At 21.6% G+C, this 20,016-nt stretch overlaps 3 protein-coding genes and 1 non-coding gene across 4 annotated transcripts; 1 reads left to right on the top strand and 3 right to left on the bottom strand.

Annotated features, from left to right (window-relative positions):
• Positions 1-602: 602 nt before the first annotated feature.
• LOC122716489 (uncharacterized protein PF11_0213-like) lies at positions 603-5,184 on the bottom strand. The gene is made up of 6 exons (XM_043939617.1): positions 5,047-5,184; positions 4,551-4,848; positions 4,198-4,472; positions 4,013-4,111; positions 1,703-3,881; positions 603-1,477 (listed from the first exon to the last, which is right to left on the bottom strand). Exons 1-6 carry the CDS (start codon positions 5,084-5,086, stop codon positions 649-651), a joined length of 3,720 nt encoding a protein of 1,239 aa, XP_043795552.1. The 5' UTR covers positions 5,087-5,184; the 3' UTR covers positions 603-648.
• Positions 5,185-5,789: 605 nt separating this feature from the next.
• On the top strand, positions 5,790-5,862 carry Trnak-cuu. Its single transcript has one exon. It is a non-coding gene; the product is annotated as a tRNA-Lys (tRNA).
• Positions 5,863-8,276: 2,414 nt separating this feature from the next.
• LOC122716488 (dentin sialophosphoprotein-like) lies at positions 8,277-14,750 on the bottom strand. Its single transcript, XM_043939616.1, has 7 exons — positions 14,585-14,750; positions 14,047-14,368; positions 13,695-13,972; positions 13,477-13,587; positions 10,839-13,240; positions 9,261-10,583; positions 8,277-9,212 (listed from the first exon to the last, which is right to left on the bottom strand). Exons 1-7 carry the CDS (start codon positions 14,622-14,624, stop codon positions 8,319-8,321), a joined length of 5,370 nt encoding a protein of 1,789 aa, XP_043795551.1. The 5' UTR covers positions 14,625-14,750; the 3' UTR covers positions 8,277-8,318.
• A 1,967-nt stretch (positions 14,751-16,717) lies between these two features.
• LOC122716485 (receptor expression-enhancing protein 5-like) lies at positions 16,718-17,928 on the bottom strand. Its single transcript, XM_043939613.1, has 4 exons — positions 17,742-17,928; positions 17,125-17,357; positions 16,911-17,046; positions 16,718-16,833 (listed from the first exon to the last, which is right to left on the bottom strand). The coding sequence occupies exons 1-4, from the start codon at positions 17,866-17,868 to the stop codon at positions 16,796-16,798; spliced, it is 534 nt and encodes a 177-aa protein (XP_043795548.1). The 5' UTR covers positions 17,869-17,928; the 3' UTR covers positions 16,718-16,795.
• Positions 17,929-20,016: the final 2,088 nt, after the last annotated feature.

Genomic DNA, 20,016 nt, shown 5'->3' with positions numbered 1-20,016 from the left:
ACAATTATACTTTATATTACAAGATGTACATTATTTCATATTAATAATAAATTACGTAATTGCAAATATCACAATTTATGGACAGTAAATATGATAATAAACAAGTAAAATTATGGATTCATAATGTAAAAATATGTTTTATATGTTGTGTTTTTATAATATATATGTTAATATAATGTATATGTTATGTTTTTATAATAGATTCATACGATCGTATGCATTATATCATTAGCAATATAAATTTGCCAAATCACACAATATTATCATATTGATGTTATGTCATATGTATGCACCAGGACTTAACAAAGAATTAATATAATGATATTAAAATGATTTTTAGTTTTAAATTGATAAAAATATAATAAAAAAAAAGCATTAGAATATATAGGAAGTTTACTTTTTATAAAATATCTTCTATATGGTAAAAAATATTTTAATTATTCTATAATTTAAAGAAAAAAAATATTTATAAAAGAAAATATTCTAAATGCTATATATAATTAAAAACTGCATAAAAAATTCACGTCAAAATGTCAAATTGAAAATAATCTTACTATGCATTTACAATATTTTATGAATAAAAATGACAATGATTTTTTCAAATTTTTAATTATATCATTACTACAGCTAAAGAATGATATAATAAATTTAATGAAACATAAAATTATTAACAGAAGATTTCATTTTCTGTTTTTTTAAATATTTCATGTAAATAGACACAGATTGTCTTGAATTTCTAGCAAGCATTCTATCTCGAAATGAAATATTTTTTTTGTTTCTAATTTTTTGTATATCAATGACATCAAAATCAGTAGTACTTCCAGAATTACTTGGTAAACTAAAATCCTGTTCTACAAATATCTTTCTTTTTTTACTAGGTTTGGATTCATAAGTTTCTGATTGCTTTCGTTTTTGTATTGTATTAGACATTGAAGTATTTTTTAATAATAATTTTTGTTTTTTTTGTGGTATTTTTTCAAATAATTCTTCTTTGTCTTGTAAAGCAACTTCTTTTAATAACTTCTTTTGTTTTCTTTTCTTTTCTTCAGATAACAATTCATTTGAAATATTATTATTTGATAGAATATATTCCTCCTTTTCATTTACTATATTAATGTCTTTATCTATATTTGATAAATTATGATTAGAAATATTTTCTATTCTAATTTTTTTTTTCTTTTTTCTTATTTCTTTATCAAGATTTTTTGATTTTATTTCAACAATATCTTTAAATATTTGTTCTTTTATTTGTACATCAGTATCATGTGTTTTTTTTTTTTTATTCTTATTCTTAGATAATTGCACATTTAAAATATTATTCTTCGGTAAAATGTCTGACACTTGCTCTTCTTTCTTTGTTATATTATTTTCTTTATTTATATTTAATGAATCTGAAATGTTTTCAAGTATATTTTTTTTTTTCTTTTTTTTATTTATTTCATTATGTATTCCTTCATCAAGATTTTTCGATTTATTTTCAATATCTTCAATAATTATTTCTTCTTTCATTTGTCCATTAATATCATATGTTTCCTTTTTGTTTTTTTTCTTAGAAATTTGTTTATTTGTAATATTACTATTTAATAGTGTATCTGAAACTATTTCTTTTTTTCCCTTTATATTAATGTTATTTATACTTGTCAAATTTGAAATATAATCAACTATATTTTCTTTTTTTTTCTTCTTTTTTACTTCATTGTACATTTTTTCATTAAGATCTTCAGATTTTGTTTCAATATCGAATATATTTTTTTTTATATTAATATCATGTGTTTTCTTTTTCTTTTTTTTTGTCTTATCTACTTCTTTTGTTTCATTATCATCATTATTAATAAAAGGAACAAAATGTTCAGTTTTCTTTACTATTTCTGTATTATGTTTATTCAATTGAGAATCGTTTTCAAATATAGGATCAGTTATTTCCTTTACTGTTGATTGCTTTCGTTTTTTTTGCATTTTTTGAAGATCATTTTCTAATATATTATCCACAATACCAAATGATTCTTTTTCTAAAGAATCATCTACTTCTTTAGATATTTTATTTTTTTCATTGTCGTTTTCATTTTCTTTTTCAATTTGATCGTTTTTCTTACTACTATTAATAGTATTTGTTAATTCTTTGAACATAATATCTGATTTCAGTATTGGTGCACTTTCATTTAATTTATCTTTCTTCAAATATCTTGTTGTAGGTGTGTCGCTTCCCAAAACTAATGTTGTTTTGTTTAATCCTAATACTTTAGATGACATTGGCCTTGACAGATTTGTTTCTGCTACAAATTCAATTAATTCAGATGGAAGACTTCTATGTGCAAGACTTTCATCGCTTTTTAATTTTTTTAATTTTTTCTTTAGCGTTATATCTTTACTTTTTTCCTCGTCAAGAGACAAATTTTTCTGAACATCATAAGTTTTAATATTAAATTTGTCTTTGTTAGATAAATTAATTTTAGGAGTACTATATACCATTGATTCATTGACGTTTTCTTTTATATTTGAATTATCCATTTTGACATCAAGATCTTTTATTTTTTTATTAAATATTATTTGAGATCCATTTAATGATTTTTCAATATTTTGATCTCGCTTTTTATCCTTGCTATTTTTCTTACTTTTTTTAACATTCTCTTCAATATCTAGCTCAACATTATTTTCAATTTCTTCATCTTTCTCCTCTTCTTTTTCTTTGTCTTGCTTTTCTTCAATTTCAATTTCTTCATTTTCTTTCTCTTCACTTTCTTCGTCTTCTTTTTCTTCAAATTCAATTTCTTGATCTTCTTTCTCTTCACTTTCACTTTCTTCATCTTCCTTTTCTTCAATTTTAATTTCTTCATTTTCCTCTTCTTCACTTTCACTTTCTTCTTCTTCTTCAACTTCATCATCATCAACTATAAAGTCTGCCATATCTGATCCATTATCATCTGGATCTGATGATTCTATTTCTGATGCTCTACATTCATCTCCTCGTATATCATCATCGGAAAAATTCGGAATGTTTTTACCGTGAAAATTATATTCCTTTTGAATATCAGAATCTATACTATTATTAGATTCACTATCATTGTTCTCACTATCGCTGGTTTCTGCAAATAAAAATTTAGGTATGTTCATGAATTTTTTTTGTGTGTCATCTGAATCAGAAATATCGTTACTTTTTTCAGAGTCGGATAAAATATTAGCTGTTGTTGAATAATTTTTTTTCGATTTTTTTCTTGTTTTATCTCTCAATAATTTTCTATCTGATATTCCTATACTTTGTAATTTTACATCTTCTTCTACATTTTCTATATCACTTTTTACTTCTTTTTTTTCTTTATTTTTATCTTTCACATTTTGTTGTTTATTACTAGTAGAATATTTATTTTTACTATTATTTAATTTACATTTATCTTCTGACATATCCATCAATATATCTGTATCATTTTCTGCTTTCATGGAATCTCTTTGTACTTTTAATACAATAGTATCATCTGAATCATAATCAAATGTTTTTTTTTTATTTTTTTTCAATTTTTCTGCAGATAACCATGCCTCTTTATCAACTAAAACAAGATCACATTCACTTTCCTTTTCATTTTTTATATTTTCATTTGACAAATTTAAAGAATTTTTATCAGTTTCATTATTTTTCTCTTTCCATTCAATAGCTGAAACATCTTGAAATAAATTTGCTAAATTTGTATTAGAATCATCATCAACTTCAAATTTTTTTTGATATTCTTTAGTTATTATTTTATTATCTGGATATTTTTTTTCTGATTTTAATTCGTTTGTACATTGTTTTATTAACATTATTGAATCATTAAATTCATTTTGCATAAATTCTTTCTCTGGCTGCTTTTTTTTGTCAACTACTTCTTCAATAAAATCAGCAGGAGTATCTGTAATAAAAATATGATTTTTAATTAAATTAATTATGTTGGCTTCGTTTATTAATTATTATTCTCTAGAAACATATAAATATTCAAGAATTTTGATAAATTTCTCATACATAAGAATGAATTAAACTTACCAATGTTATTTAAATGCTCTTCATATATACTGCTATCACATTTATTTATTGGAAATGGCAGTTCATTTTTTTGTATAGGTTTAAAAGAATTTTTTGAATCTAAAATTTGATATGATGTTATAAGATTAGAATTTCTAAGATTTAAATATATCTTAAAATTTGTAAAATTTTTAAATACAATATACCTGATTGTATATTTTCATTAATATCAGATAATGTACGATTTAAAGTTAATCTAGAAAGTTTCATTGATTCTTCTTTTTCTTCTGTAACAGTTATTTCTGAAGGTATTAATAAAGATTGTCTTTTTGTTTTAATAGATGTTTTTATTAATTCATTGTTTTGTTTTTCTGTTAGTTTATCAGATGTAGTTTCAGGTTCCACAGAACTAGCTCTTATATTATGTGCGTTTCTTACTGATGGTGAATTTGTTTTTGATTCAACTCTTACAAAATGTTTACTAAAAAAAAAAAAAAAAAATAATAGTGAATAAATAAAATAAAATTTAATTGTACAAATAATTCATTATTATATATACCTTCTTCGATTATCTGTCATTTTATTATTATTAGAAGAATTATTTCTAGTTTTCTTTATTGGTGTACTAATATCTGATGATATAGTATTTGTTCTAGAACGTAAGTTTCTTTGATTTTCAATGGAAATAGTATTATCAATAGTAGTTATTTGTTGTCTTGAAATTTGTGTATTACTAACATCATTTAGAGATAATTCAGGTGAAGAATTATTTTTTTTAAGGTTTTGTTTAATTCTTGAACTTCTACGAAGTGGTGAATAAAGCGATACTGTTTCGATAAAACCTTGAGTCTTGTCATCTAAAAATTTAAAAAAAAAATTTTAAAAAGTGAAATAATAGAATAAATTTTAAAAAATATTAATTATGTTTGAAAAAGATTTAAAATAAAAATTTACATCAAATCATATTGCATAATTGATAAAAATATAACCGTTGTTCAAATCAACCGTTATATTTAGCAATTAAATAAATCATATGTATATATAAAAATACGAACCATACTTTGCAACCATTTCATTAATTGATTTTCGTGGCATTTTTCGTTATTAAAAATTTGTATAAAAATTAACAATAACTTAATAAATAGTTTCACTAACACGTGTTATAACCAATGAATTTAAATTAACGACTTAAATTACATCTTTACTACATTATGGAATAAACATTCAGAGACATCAAGCGACGAAATTTAGCGGCATTTAATTTATTTCCAAAAGATCATTAAAGAGATTTTTTAAAAAAATATATAAATATAATAAATATAATTTTCTATAATTTAATTTAAAATTATTATTATATTAATTTAAAAATTAATATTATGTGAAAAAATAGAAATTTATAATGTGTTAAAAAGAAACAATAAAAGCTATAATTTTGCATAAATTATTTCGTAATTATTTTCAAAATTATAATAAATAAATTGAAAAATAAATTAAAGAATTGTTAAAAATTTATTGAGTAAAATGAACAATCAACAAAAGAAAATGAAAAAATATTGGTTTAATTTTAAAATTATAAATTCATATATGATTTTATTATTTGAAAGCAATATTTAAAAATAATAATAAATAATTTTGTAAATAAAATTTCATTTATATGTAATATTTGCAATGTTATATATTAATTTTTATATTTTTATTTTAATATATTAATTTTTATGTATTTAATAAATAAAATATATAATTTACATAAAAAGTATTTTGACAAAAAATTTAATATTGAGTTTTCTACATAGAAAGAGCCCGGCTAGCTCAGTCGGTAGAGCATGAGACTCTTAATCTCAGGGTCGTGGGTTCGAGCCCCACGTTGGGCGATTTTTTTTCTTTATATTTAGGGATAAAGAAAATTTTAACAAGAATATTAAATAAAGTTAATATAGTAATTAAAATATATATAATTAAATATACATAAAATACAATATATCCAAGATTATTAGTTATAGGTTTGAATGAAATTAAATTGCTTACAAATGTTGAAGCAATACATAGTTTTTTAATAATAATTTAATAATAATTTAATTAAATTTAATAATAGTTTTTTAATAATTTTTTTTTCATTTCTACATGAGTTAATTAAATAAAGAAATATTTTTTCTAGTCCTTCTAATTTTTGAAATATTCTAAAAAATATATTAAAACAACATATATTAGAAATATTTCAAATTTTAAATGTTTTCATTTTTTCAATATGAATTATAATAGATAAAAATTATTTTTTCAGAATTACCTTAATTATAAATTTTATAAAAATATGTGGATTAAATATTTTCTCTTATAAATAAAAATGATTTCATATATTTTTGCAATACAATAATACATATAATTAAGATTTCAAAAAATAATTCCCATTCAAAAATTGCCAATAACATTATTTTTTGCTATCAAGATTTATACATTACCTTTATATATAAAATGAAAATATATATATATATATATATATATATGATGTTTTATTTATTATATATATGAACAATAAAATGTAAAAATACATTCATGATAAAAATTATACAACCAACATCATTTCTAAAGAATGTAAATGAAATTAATATATAAACAAAGAAAACAAAAAATAAAAAAAATAGAGATAAAAATTCACCATCAATGCTTGAATATAGAAAACATTTTTTCAAATGCAAGATAGAATAGGAATTAAGGATTAACGCCATCTCTTGAATGAATGATATCTTTTCAAAAAATCATTTTTTTAAAAACAAAGATAATTCTAACAATCAATTTTTATTTTATTTATATTCTTTTCTTACTATTTGCTCTTTTTGGTTTCTTGTGTTTTATTTGCGAGATTCTGAAGATAGTGTTGATTATATAATTTTTATTTTTATCTTTTTCCTACTCTTTGTTCTTTTTGTCTACTTACTTGTCTACTACTTAAGTGCATAATTATAGGAGAAATATAGAATATCAATTGAACATATTATTTTCAAAAATTATAATGAATCTTATTTCATATATTTATCAGATATTCAAAACAGAATATTTGTTCCATTTCTTATTTATCTATATATCGAAAATTAGTTTCAATCTCAATCATTATATGTTATAATCTTATTTTGAATTGCATTGACAATAATTAAAATGATAAGATCAAAATATATTATATCATATTTAAATAATTAATTTAAATAAGAATTTAAAAAATTAAAAACATTAATTTATCTTAATCTTCATTATTTTTAACAAATATATTATTTAGCTTATATAACATATACTTCTCTGAATGTATCTAAATAATATTATTTTGTACATGTATAAAAATAATTTAATCTCCAATAAAAGATTTGATAGTTCAGCAATATTTGTCAAACGATAATTTAATTTAAAACATATGAAATTAATGAAGAATATCAGTTTTGTTTCTAATATTTTTTCTATCATTGGATAATGTTATAGTACAATATGGATGAATATATGTAATATATATTTACGTTAATATTAATACATGAAATAATTAACTATAACTATTAACTATAAATAATTAATAACTATATATATATATATAACTATAATTTTAACTATGCCATTATAATGAAATATGGAAATATACCGAAGAATGTTAAATTTAATTACATCGATTCTAATTATTTTTTTATTAAATTAATTCTTTTTATAGAAACATTATATGTTATTATATTATATTTAAAAAAATATTATAATAAACATAATAAAATTAGAATTTATCAAAAAAACGATCATCCATATCGTTTTACTTATCACAATTTAATTTACAATAATGAATCGATTGTAATAAAATAAGCAAAAACTAAATGCGCTTGTATTATATTTAACAGCCATATTTTATGTTACAAAATTTACATTATTTCATATGAATAATAAATTACACATAATTGCAAACATCTATATACAATTAATAATAGACTAATAATTGATCGCCATTAAAAACATAGATAAAATGATTTTTATTTTTAATTTTATGAAATCATAATGAAAATAATAGATATATAAGCTGTTAGATTGTTAAAATAAAATGATTAAAAATAAAATGATTTTAGAAAGGTAAACAATTACATTAATTATGAAATTAACACATGATATGTTATATATTTTTATCATTTTTATAAGTAATAAAAACAAATTATTTTTTTAATTATTCTAATTTAAAAGATAATATTTTAAAATTTATAAAAAAAAATTATATTATTTTATGAATCCATGCAATGAAATTTAATGAAATATGTAATTAACAAAAAACTTTAGTTTTTTGTTTTTTTAAATACTTCAGTAAATAACCAAGTTATCGAAAATTTCTACCTAAAATTTTATTTCGAAATGAAACTTTTTTTTTCTTTTTAATTTTTTGAATATCAACAACATCAAAATGAGTCGTACTTCCAGAATTACTTGGTAAACTAAAATCTTGTTCTACAAGTATTTTTCTTTTTTTATTAGCATTAGATTCATGAGTTTCTAAATATTTTCTTTTTTGTATCATGTTATATGTTAAAGCATTTTCTAATAATCTTTGTTTTTTCTGTGGTATTTTCTCTAAAATTTCTTCTTTATCTTGAGAAGTAATATCTTTTAATAATTTCTGTTTTCTTTTTTTCCCCTTAATTAATTGCTCATTTGAAACATTATTCAATATATCTGAGAATTTTTTCTGTTTTATTTTAGTCATTCCTTTTATATCTGTGATATTTGAAATATCGTGAATTGCGCTTTCTATTTTTTTTTTCTTTTTCAGTTTATTATATATTTTTTCATCATGACTTTTTGATATTGTTTCGATAACGTTTTCCAATATTGGCTTTCTCATTTGTATATCAATATCATATGTTTTCTGTTTCTTCTTTTTCTTAGATAATTGCTCATTTAAAGTATTATTCGGTAAAATATCTGCTATTTTTTTCTTCTTTACTATTTTAGTATTTTTATTTGTATTCGATGGATTTAAAACGTTTTCATTTGTGTTTTCTCTTTTCTTTTTTCTTTTTTCTTTTTCTTCAGAATGTATTTTTTCATCTAAACATTCTGCTTTTGTTTCAATAGTGTTTCCAAATATTTGTTTTAATTGTACATCAGTATCATATGCTTTCTTTTTCTTATTTTTTTTAGATAATTGCTCATTTGAAATATTATTATTTAATAGAATATCTAAAACCTTTTTTTTCTTTTTCGTTATGTTAGTCTCCTCATTTGTTAAATTTGAAATATTTTCAATTGTATTTTCTTTTTTCTTTTTCTTTTTTATTTCATTATATATTTTTTCATCATAATTTTCCGATCGAATATTTTCAAATATCTTCTCTTTTATTTGTACATCAATATTACATGTTTCTTTTTTCTTCTTTTTTTTACGTGATTGCTCATTTGACATGTCATCACATATTGAAAAAACATCTGAAGCTTTCTTTTTCTTCTTTACTATGTTAGTTTTTTCATTTGTATTTATCAAATTTGAAACATCTTCAATTATTTTTTCTTTCTTCTTTTTCTTTTTTACTTCATTATGTATATTTTTATCAAGACTGTCTGGTTTTGTTTCAAGAATGTTTTCAAATATTTGATGTTCCATTTGAACATTATTTTCATACATTTTTTTTTTCTTTTTTTTTATCTTATTTACTTTTCTTATTTCATTATCATTATCATCATTAGTATTAATAAAAGGAACAATTTCTTTTGTTCTCTTTAACATATCTGCATTTTTATTCAATTGGAAATCACTTTCAAGTAATATAGGATCAATTGTTTCTTGTATTGTTGATTGTTTCTGTTTTTTTCGTTTTTTTCTACGATCATTTTCTAATATATTATTTGCCACATTAAATAATTTCTTTTTTAACGAATCATCTACTTCTTTAGATATTTTTTTATTTTTTTCATTGTCGTCTTCATTTTCTTTTTCAATTTGATCGTTTTTCTTACTACTATTAATAGTATTTGTTAATTCTTTGAACATAATATCTGATTTCAGTATTGGTGCACTTTCATTTAATTTATCTTTCTTCAAATATCTTGTTGTAGGTGTGTCGCTTCCCAAAACTAATGTTGTTTTGTTTAATCCTAATACTTTAGATGACATTGGCCTTGACAGATTTGTTTCTGCTACAAATTCAATTAATTCAGATGGAAGACTTCTATGTGCAAGACTTTCATCGCTTTTTAATTTTTTTAATTTTTTCTTTAGCGTTATATCTTTACTTTTTTCCTCGTCAAGAGACAAATTTTTCTGAACATCATAAGTTTTAATATTAAATTTGTCTTTGTTAGATAAATTAATTTTAGGAGTACTATATACCATTGATTCATTGACGTTTTCTTTTATATTTGAATTATCCATTTTGACATCAAGATCTTTTATTTTTTTATTAAATATTATTTGAGATCCATTTAATGATTTTTCAATATTTTGATCTCGCTTTTTATCCTTGCCCTTTTTCTTACTTTTTTTAACATTCTCTTCAATATCTAGCTCAACATTATTTTCAATTTCTTCATCTTTCTCCTCTTCTTTTTCTTTGTCTTGCTTTTCTTCAATTTCAATTTCTTCATTTTCTTTCTCTTCACTTTCTTCGTCTTCTTTTTCTTCAAATTCAATTTCTTGATCTTCTTTCTCTTCACTTTCACTTTCTTCATCTTCCTTTTCTTCAATTTCAATTTCTTCGCTTTCTTTATATTTCTTTTTTTCAATTTCAATTTCTTCATTTTCTTTCTCTTCACTTTCTTCGTCTTCTTTTTCTTCAAATTCAATTTCTTGATCTTCTTTCTCTTCATTTTCACTTTCTTCATCTTCTTTTTCTTCAATTTCAATTTCTTCATTTTCTTTTTCTTCATTTTCACTTTCTTCGTTCTTCTTCTTTTCGTTTTCAATTTCTTCATTTTCCTTCTCTTCACTTTCACTTTCTTCTTCTTCTTCAACTTCATCATCATCAACTATAAAATCTGCCATATCTGATCCATTATCATCTGGATCTGATGATTCCGTTTCTGATGCTCTACATTCATCTCCTGGTATATCATCATCGGAAAACTTCGAAATGTTTTTACCGTGAAAATTATATTCTTTTTGAATATCAGAATCTATACTATTATTAGATTCACTATCATTGTTCTCACTATCACTGGTTTCTGCAAATAAAAATTTAGGTATGTTCATGAATTTTTTTTGTGTGTCATCTGAATCAGAAATATCTTTACTTTTTTCAGAGTCCGATAAAATATTAGCTGTTGTTGAATAATTTTTTTTCAATTTTTTTCTTGTTTTATCTCTCGATGATTTTCCATCTGATATTTCCATATTTTGTAATTTTACATCTTCTTCTGCATCTTCTATATCACTTTTTACTTCTTTTTTTTCTTTATTTTTATTTTTTATACTTTTTCGTTTATTGCTAGTGGAAGATTTATTTTTGCTATCATTTAATTTACATTTATTTTCTAGTATATCCATCGATATTTCTGTATCATTTTCTGTTTTCATGGAATCTCTTTGTATTTTTAATATAATAGTATCATCTGAATCATAATCAAATATTTCTTTCTCTTTTTTTAGTTTTTCTGCAGATGAATATGCCTCTTTATCGACTAAAATAAGATCATAATCACTTTCCATTTGATTTTCTAATTTTTCAGTTGACAAATGTTCAGAATTTTTATCATATTCATTATTTTTTTCTTTCCATTCAGTAGCTGGAATGTCTTGAAATAAATTTGTCATATTTGTATCAGAATTATTATCACCAATTTGAATCTTTTCTTGATACTCTTTGGATATTGGTTTATTGATATCTGGATATTTTTCTTTTGATTGTAATTCATTTGTTTGTAATTGTTTTTTTAACATTAAAGAATCAGTAGAATTATCTAATACAGAATCTTTTTCTAAATATTCTTGTTTTTCAGATGCTACTTGAACCAAATCAGTAGATTCTGTAACAGGATAATTATTTTTGTTCAAATTAGTTACATTGTCTTCTTTTATATTGGTTACAATTAAATCCTCTGAACTCATATCAGTATTACAAGATTTTGATAGATCAGAAGATGAATTATTCATTTCATTTATTTTTTGTAAGTAATTCGTATCTTCATGTTTTGATTTATCGAAGTTATGAATATCAATTAATTTCATGTCTATTGAATTTGATAATTCTCTATTACTTAATTTAGGTGATAAAATCTCTTTCGTACAATTTATTTCATCATTTTCATATATAATGTCTGATGTATTTGATTCATTATTTCTATTTTTTATTTTATACTGATCACTTGTATTTTTATATTGATTTGTATTATTTTTTTCAGAATCATTTTCACTCATGTTTTCCTTCTCGCTTGAAATATCCATTTTAATATTTAATTCAATTTCACATTGGTCATTTGTAATTTTACATTGATTTGTACTATCTTTTTCAAAATCATCCTCATTCATACTTTCTTTTTCACATGAAATATCCATTTTGATATTCATATTATCAATTTCTTCTGATTTTTTATTTAATTTAGAATTAATTTCTATAGATTCATTATCATTTGCTATATTTATGTCTTTTTTATTATCATTTATATGTATAGAAAGATTTTTATCTGAATTTTCATTATATGGATTACCATTGCCTGGCTCTGTTTCTGGACTTGTAATTAATTTTTGCATATTATCAGAATTACTTTCTTGATTTATTGAAATACCCATACTTTTAACTGATAAATCATTAATTGAATCGGTTATATTTTCAACTTTTTTTAGAGAAACATTATCATTATCATTTGACACATCTGATAATTTTTTAGAACAATGTTTTGGTGTTAAATTTATTTTAACACAAGGAGATTTACATTTATCTTCATTTGAATTATTTGAAATTAAACTAGATCGTGGATTTTGTTGCGTATTATTCATGTTTTGTAAGTCAATAATAATATTTGTTGTAAGAATCTTTTTATTATTATGATCTTCATATTTTTCCAAAGTATCATTTAAATTCTCAAGTTCTGATTTCATGGATATATTTTGGTTTTCATTTTGTGAAAGTATTTGAGATTTATTTGATTTTTCTTTTATTGTAATATCTGGAGATAATGTTTTGTTATTTTCTAATTCTGCACTTTTACTATTATCTGCTATTTTTTTATTATCCATAATTAAATTCTTCTCAACATCTTCAATTTTATTTGAAGAAGAATTTTCTGGATCATTGTGTTGTGTTATCTTAACTGTAGTAAATGTAAATACAAATATCTGTTAGTTCTTATGTTAATTTTTACTAATAAAATATTATTAATAAAATCTTTTTGTTATAACGTTTTGTTAAACATTTTATTATTTTATATTATATAAAAAATGGAAAAAATATTATTATGATAAATTGCAATTTAATTGTGTAATTAATAGAACTAGAATAATAATCATATATCATAGATTATAGAGAATAAGAATAAATTAAACTTACCATCATTATCTAAGTATTTTTCACATATACTGTTATGACTTGTATCACATTTGTTTTTAGAAAATAACAATGAATCATCTTCTTCTATAGGTTTAAGAGAATTTTTTGAGTCTAAAAAAAATTTAATATCACAAAAATGTTTTAAAATTTAATGATATTATAAAATTAAAATTTTTAGAATTTAAGTATATTTTAATAAATATAAGATCTAAAAATACCTGATTGTGTACTTTCATTAATATCAGGTAATGTACGATTTAATGTTACCCTAGGAATTTTCATAGATATTCCTTTTTCTTCTGTAGTTACTTCTGAAAATATTAATGAAGATCGTCTTCTTGTTCTAATAGATGTACTTATTAATTCATTGCTTCGCTTTTCTGTTAGTTTATCAGATGTAGCTTCAGGTCCCATAGAACTAGCTCTTGTATTACGTGTGTTTCTTGTTGCTGATGGTGGTGAATTCGCTTCTGATCCAGCTCTTACAAGGCGTTTACTAAAAAAATAATAAAAAATAATGATAGATGACAAGATTTTAATCATATACAAATTATTGGTTATTGTACATACCTTCTTCGATTACCTATCATTTTATTATCATTATTTTTAGTTTTTCTTGTTGGTGTACCAATACCTGTGTCTAGAACTTCGCTAATATCTGAAGATACAGAATTTGTCCTAGAACGTAAATTTCTTTGATTTTCAATAGAAACCGTATTGTCCATGGTAATTAATCGTCGTCTTGGACTCCTTGAAGTTTGTGTATTATTAGCGTCGCTTAGAGACGATTCAGGTGAAAATTCATTTTGTTTAAGGTTTTGCTTAATTCGCGAACTTCTACGAAGTGGTGAATCAACCGATATTGTCTCAGTGTGGATACGATTTTTGCCATCTAAAAATTTAAAAAAAAGTAGAAAAAAATAAAATGATGTAATCAAATTTTAAAAAAAAATGTCAATTATATATTCAAAAAAGTTCTAAAATAAAAATTTATATAAAAACACGTTATAGAATTGATAAGAATATGATATTCAATGCTGAATCGACCGTTATATTCAGCGAAGTGAACCGCGTGCGCATAGAAACCCAAAAAATGAAAAGTACAAACCAGGCTTTCCGGCTATTTCTTCAACTGATTCTCGTAACATTTTTTATTATTAAAATATTAGTTTAAAAATATTTATATAAATAATAACAATACTCAATAAGTATATAACTATTCACTGACACGTGTTACAACAAATGAATTTAAATTGACGACTTGCTGAACGACCTTTTACTACATTGCGCGCGGAACATCCAGAGCATTCAGAGACACCAAGTGTCAAAATTTGGCGACATTTCAATTCTTTCCAAAAGACCGTTAAAAAATCTTTTTAAAAAACTTTTTTCGTGTATTTAAAAATTAATATCGCGTAAAAATAAATAAATAAATAAATAATTAAATTTAATTTTGATAATAAAGTTTTCAATTTTTACGAATTATTTTCCAATTATTCCAAAATAAAAGAAATAAACTAGTAAATGAATTAATAGAAATAATTAAGTAAAATGCACAATCAGAAATATAGAAATGATTTTAAATTTATTTTTAAAACTAATATTATGATATTTCATATTTTATTTTTACTATAAATGTTATTGATATCAATTATATAATATTGTTTTTATAAATTAAATAAATTTATAATATTAAATTTGAATATATATAATCATAAATATTATCATAATGTATTATATATGTACCTGTACATTAAAATTTATCAGGTATAATAATAACAATACTAAAAAGAAAGATAAAATATTTATTTTTTCTACGATTTTTCTACGATTCATATCTCAAGAAATAATATTTCTGTTATTACAATTTTCGACAATAGAATGACGTCTTGCAGTTTTTCTGAAATAATATTTAATCGTAGATTTGAATAACTTATGAGATATTTTGAGAATCAAAATAAATTAGAAATATTTGATTTTTTAATTTTTAATGTGAGAAAAATAATAAATGCATGAAAACTATATATGATTTCGTGGAGAAATTATTTTTAAAAATATTTTTATCGTGTGATGAAAGTATTTAATAATTATATTATTATTATTTACTAATCTTATTTTTAATAAAAAAATTTTAACTTTGTTTAATTTTTTTAAAATTTTTATTATTTTTTATCCTTATATTATTTCTTTAATTAATTTCATTAATTATTATTTTCATACAAGAATAAGAGAGATTATATTAATTGAATAATAATTAAATAATTGATTTTGTAAAATAATATTCATTAAATAAAGAAAAAAATTCTAAATATGGGTTTAAAATTAATAAAAAATTAATATTTTAAAAATTCATAAACAGTTTTTTGTTTGCGTTAAAACAAATGATTTGCTTGTTTCAAAATAGGGATTGAATGAAATTGTTAAAATTTTTAATTGTTTATGAAATATCAATAATTTTTGGTTTATTATCTATTTCATTTCAAAAAAATTATTTTAAATAAATTAATCTTTCACATCATCACATATCATTATATATTCACATTCTTATTGTCTTAAACCTAAATTTATTTACAAACTTTGAGAATATAATTTGTGCCATTTGTACATTACAATATATTTAGTTATAATGTATTTTTATAAAGATTATTTATTTAATAATTAATTCAAACATTTGCAAATTATCATACATTTATTTTCAATATTAAAATTTATCTATTAATGTGATGATTGTAAATATAAAAATATCTTTGCACAAATATTTATACAATAGTAGAAAGTGTTAGAAGTAATGCTTATAAGTGCTGAAAATATTAATATTGAATTATAATTAGTGTTAAAATATCATTAGAAAATGATATTTTGTTGAAGTTGATATATAATATCAATATAATAATCTAAATTATCTTATAACTAGTAATTAACTCTTTTAATTCGCAATTTATCATTAACTGTCATAACATAAATTAATATTACACAGCCATTTTTACAGAACTTGTTGAATTATATTTTAAGATAATGAAGTACTATTCATTATAAAATATAAGAGTTTATAACAAATACAATATCATATTGGTAATTGGATTTTACAAATATTCATAGTAGCATTTGAATAATAGGCACAGTTGATTATAAAATTTACAATGTTATAAACATTGTATATCGGAGATTAAAGCTATTAAATATATCTTCTCCTTCTTTTTTTCTTTTATTAAGAATAAATAACAAGAAAAAACAGTAAAACTTTTTAAGGCATTATTTTTTTATTAAAAAAAAAAGTGAAGGCAATATAAAATTTAAGCCGCCTTTAAAATTAAGAAAATTACTCTTGTTTTTCTGTCAGCAAAGTTGCAGCTTTAACTGTTGAAATAAAAATATATTTTAATAAAATTTAAAAAGAATTAATCTTATATTATATCTTAATATAATAAATATACCAGCATCTTGAGCAGATGATATTAACTCATCAACTTTTTGATGGTATCTTAAAAAGTTTGGTCTAATAATACAGTGATATAATATTAAGGAGCCATTACGATCAATAGGTGCCATTAGCCACATATAAAAGAGACACTGTAAAAATCAAAATCATATATAATTTATATTTTATATTTATAATAAATAGAATTAAAATATGTTGAAATTTTATACCTTAAAGAGCCAATAAACTGGAAACCAGCATAAAATATAATCTGAGAAAAATTCAACAATTGTAAAAACTGCAAAAACAACCCAATAGGTCAGCCACTTTGTATCATCTTCCTTTTTAGGAGTTTCTAAGGCTTTCATAGAACAATATGCAGGATATATAAATCCAAAGATATTACAAACTAATTGCTGACCTATACCAAATACCAAATATAAAGCTGAAAATCCAACAACACCTAAAAGAAAGGAAATAATATAATAACAAGAAAAATTTTTTATAAATTAATGATATCCTAAATTTTTATATATTTCAAAAATAAAAGAACCAAGATATGATCATTATAATTGAAAATAATCAATTATTATCGAATATTTATGAAATCTTATCCCATAAAATAACCGTATAGATAGAAATTTTTAATACAATAATTTTTGATATAATTAATTGTATGTGAAAAAATGTAAGAGATTTAAAAGTTTTTATTCTCAAGGATTACGATAGAATAATTGTATTCGTTATAGCTTCTCGTTACGTAAATCGGGAATAATTGGTTTATACTTTATACTATTGGGACAAAGATTGTCACAAAGAGTTCACAAAGTAATTCTAACGTTCGTACTTAAAAAAACGTAAAGTCGATCAACTCCTATTTTTTTTTCAACTTTGGCGAGATATTTTGTCCATAATTTGTTATCATCATGTAATGCCTTCTCCAAAGATTGTTTAACGGCTGCTATTCTCGCCATTTCGTTCGAATTTTCTATACACAAAATTACAAACGATACTTCTCTTAAATTTGCAGCCTCACTACTAACTTTACTTACATGCGAATCGATATCATTGGTAAACGATTACATAGAAAGGAATGCGAAGGTTATAAATGTGACATCTATCGTTGAAATAGTGAAAGTGAAACGTTAAAAGGAAAAGAAATTTAAATTTATTAAATATGTTTATGAATTATTTGATAATATTTGTATTATATCATATTTTATTTTTGGATAACTTTTATTATTAATATTTAAAAATTTAATGAATAAAATTTCAAATTTTTGTTATTATTTCTACATTTTCAATCATCAAGTTATAATAAATTATTATTAGCGACATATTCATCAAATTAGTTTTCAATCTATATAACATTAATTATAAAAATTAATAAATAAAATAAAACAATAATTATTAGGTATAATATCAAAGTAAAAAAGATGACATAGCCATATATAATTGGCAATATTCTTATTTTTATTATGAGATATTTTTATCTCATTTAACACAATTACACATTGTTCGAGCATTTTAACGCTATTATATTTCATCATAGATCGCTTATTGTTAGTGGGTGCACAATTCGATTAAATATTATCACATTTACAACTTGTTTTTCTTATTATTTTTTTCTTCTCTTTCTTTTTTATAAAAATACGTTCCATCATTATAAATATGAATCGATTCAACGTTTGACGGAAATACATAAATATGCGAGGACAATAAAAATTCATACTTAAAAATCTACATTCGATAAAAGTCTCGCGACATCGTGTACGAAACGAGTAGGAACATTTTAAGAAATTATTGTTTGGCACTGCAGCTGAATCACTGTATGTATATTTTCTTGTTCATTTTCTCTGTTGTTTCTTTGAACACGAATAGAATAAATAAAGAAGTGCTGATTCATACCTTGACCAAAGTACAAAGTATCATGTGTTTGCGGCAAATCATTGGTTGCTCAATGGTTGTCTAATTTGCATTATTATATTTCGCACTATGCATCATATGATTCGCAATTAATTTAGATTATGATTTAATAAAGTTACAATTTCTATCAATGATATTATACATATTATTACAATTAATATTAATACAAATTAAATTGATATTATCATTAATACAATTAACCGATAGAATTGAAATAAGAAGGTTGTAGATAGAAAAATTAAAATTAAAAAAAATATTTTTTTCTAAATATTATATCTTAATAATACATATCAAAATTTAATCAATGTTACAATACAGGAATATCCATCTACATAATTTTTATTATTTATCTCTTTAGAAATAATATTTCGATTACATCTTGTATGATATCGTTTCGCGATTATTTATACGTTGAAACTTTCATCAGGACATGCAATAAATAGAGCGATGATTTATCTCGCAAGATATTATCGCCAAGTGTTTCGTTCACACGCATTTCATCCTTTTTACAAGCATAGTTAATATTCGCTAGTTAACCTTATTTGCAATATATAATTATTTCGATCTCAATATTTATTACATCAATGTTCGTTATCGATTCATTATTTATTTGCCTCATAAAAATTATTGGTTGCCATAATAAAAAATTTTTAACAAAAATTTGATTGACAAATGATATTTTAATTTTATTAATCTAAATGATTTTTTACATATTTTTTTGTATTTTGATATTATGCTATATATTTTTAATTTTAATTATCATTGTAGCATAAAAATGTGATTGTTCTCGTTTTTCGTTATGATAAATTATGAACAATTGACATTTATTCTTTTATATTTTATAATTGTTATGGCACTTACGTTCTAAGTAAGACTTTAATTAATTTATCTACTTAAATCTAAAAATTTAGGGATTTATCTTATTTGAAAATTCAAGGTTTGAATCAAGCTAAATGATCGCAGCATCCATGCACTTCTTTATTTTTGATAAGATCTGATAATTAATTTTGCATTTGATCGAACAAGATATATGTTTATTCAACGAAGAATTATATTATAAATGTATATGTTCTTTTTGATTATCATATAATACAAAAGCGACATTATTTTTTTTTTTTTTGCAAAATAATAATTTAAACTACATCAGGCTTTGTAACAAACGAATAATTATTTTTTAGTATCATTAGTAAAAAAAA

Source organism: Apis laboriosa, unplaced genomic scaffold, assembly GCF_014066325.1.
Source record: "Apis laboriosa isolate Shangri-la unplaced genomic scaffold, ASM1406632v1 scaffold46_cov150, whole genome shotgun sequence".
Lineage (NCBI taxonomy): Eukaryota > Metazoa > Arthropoda > Insecta > Hymenoptera > Apidae > Apis > Apis laboriosa.
Note: the sequence above shows the minus strand (reverse complement) of the source record. Positions and strands in the feature narration are given on the sequence as shown.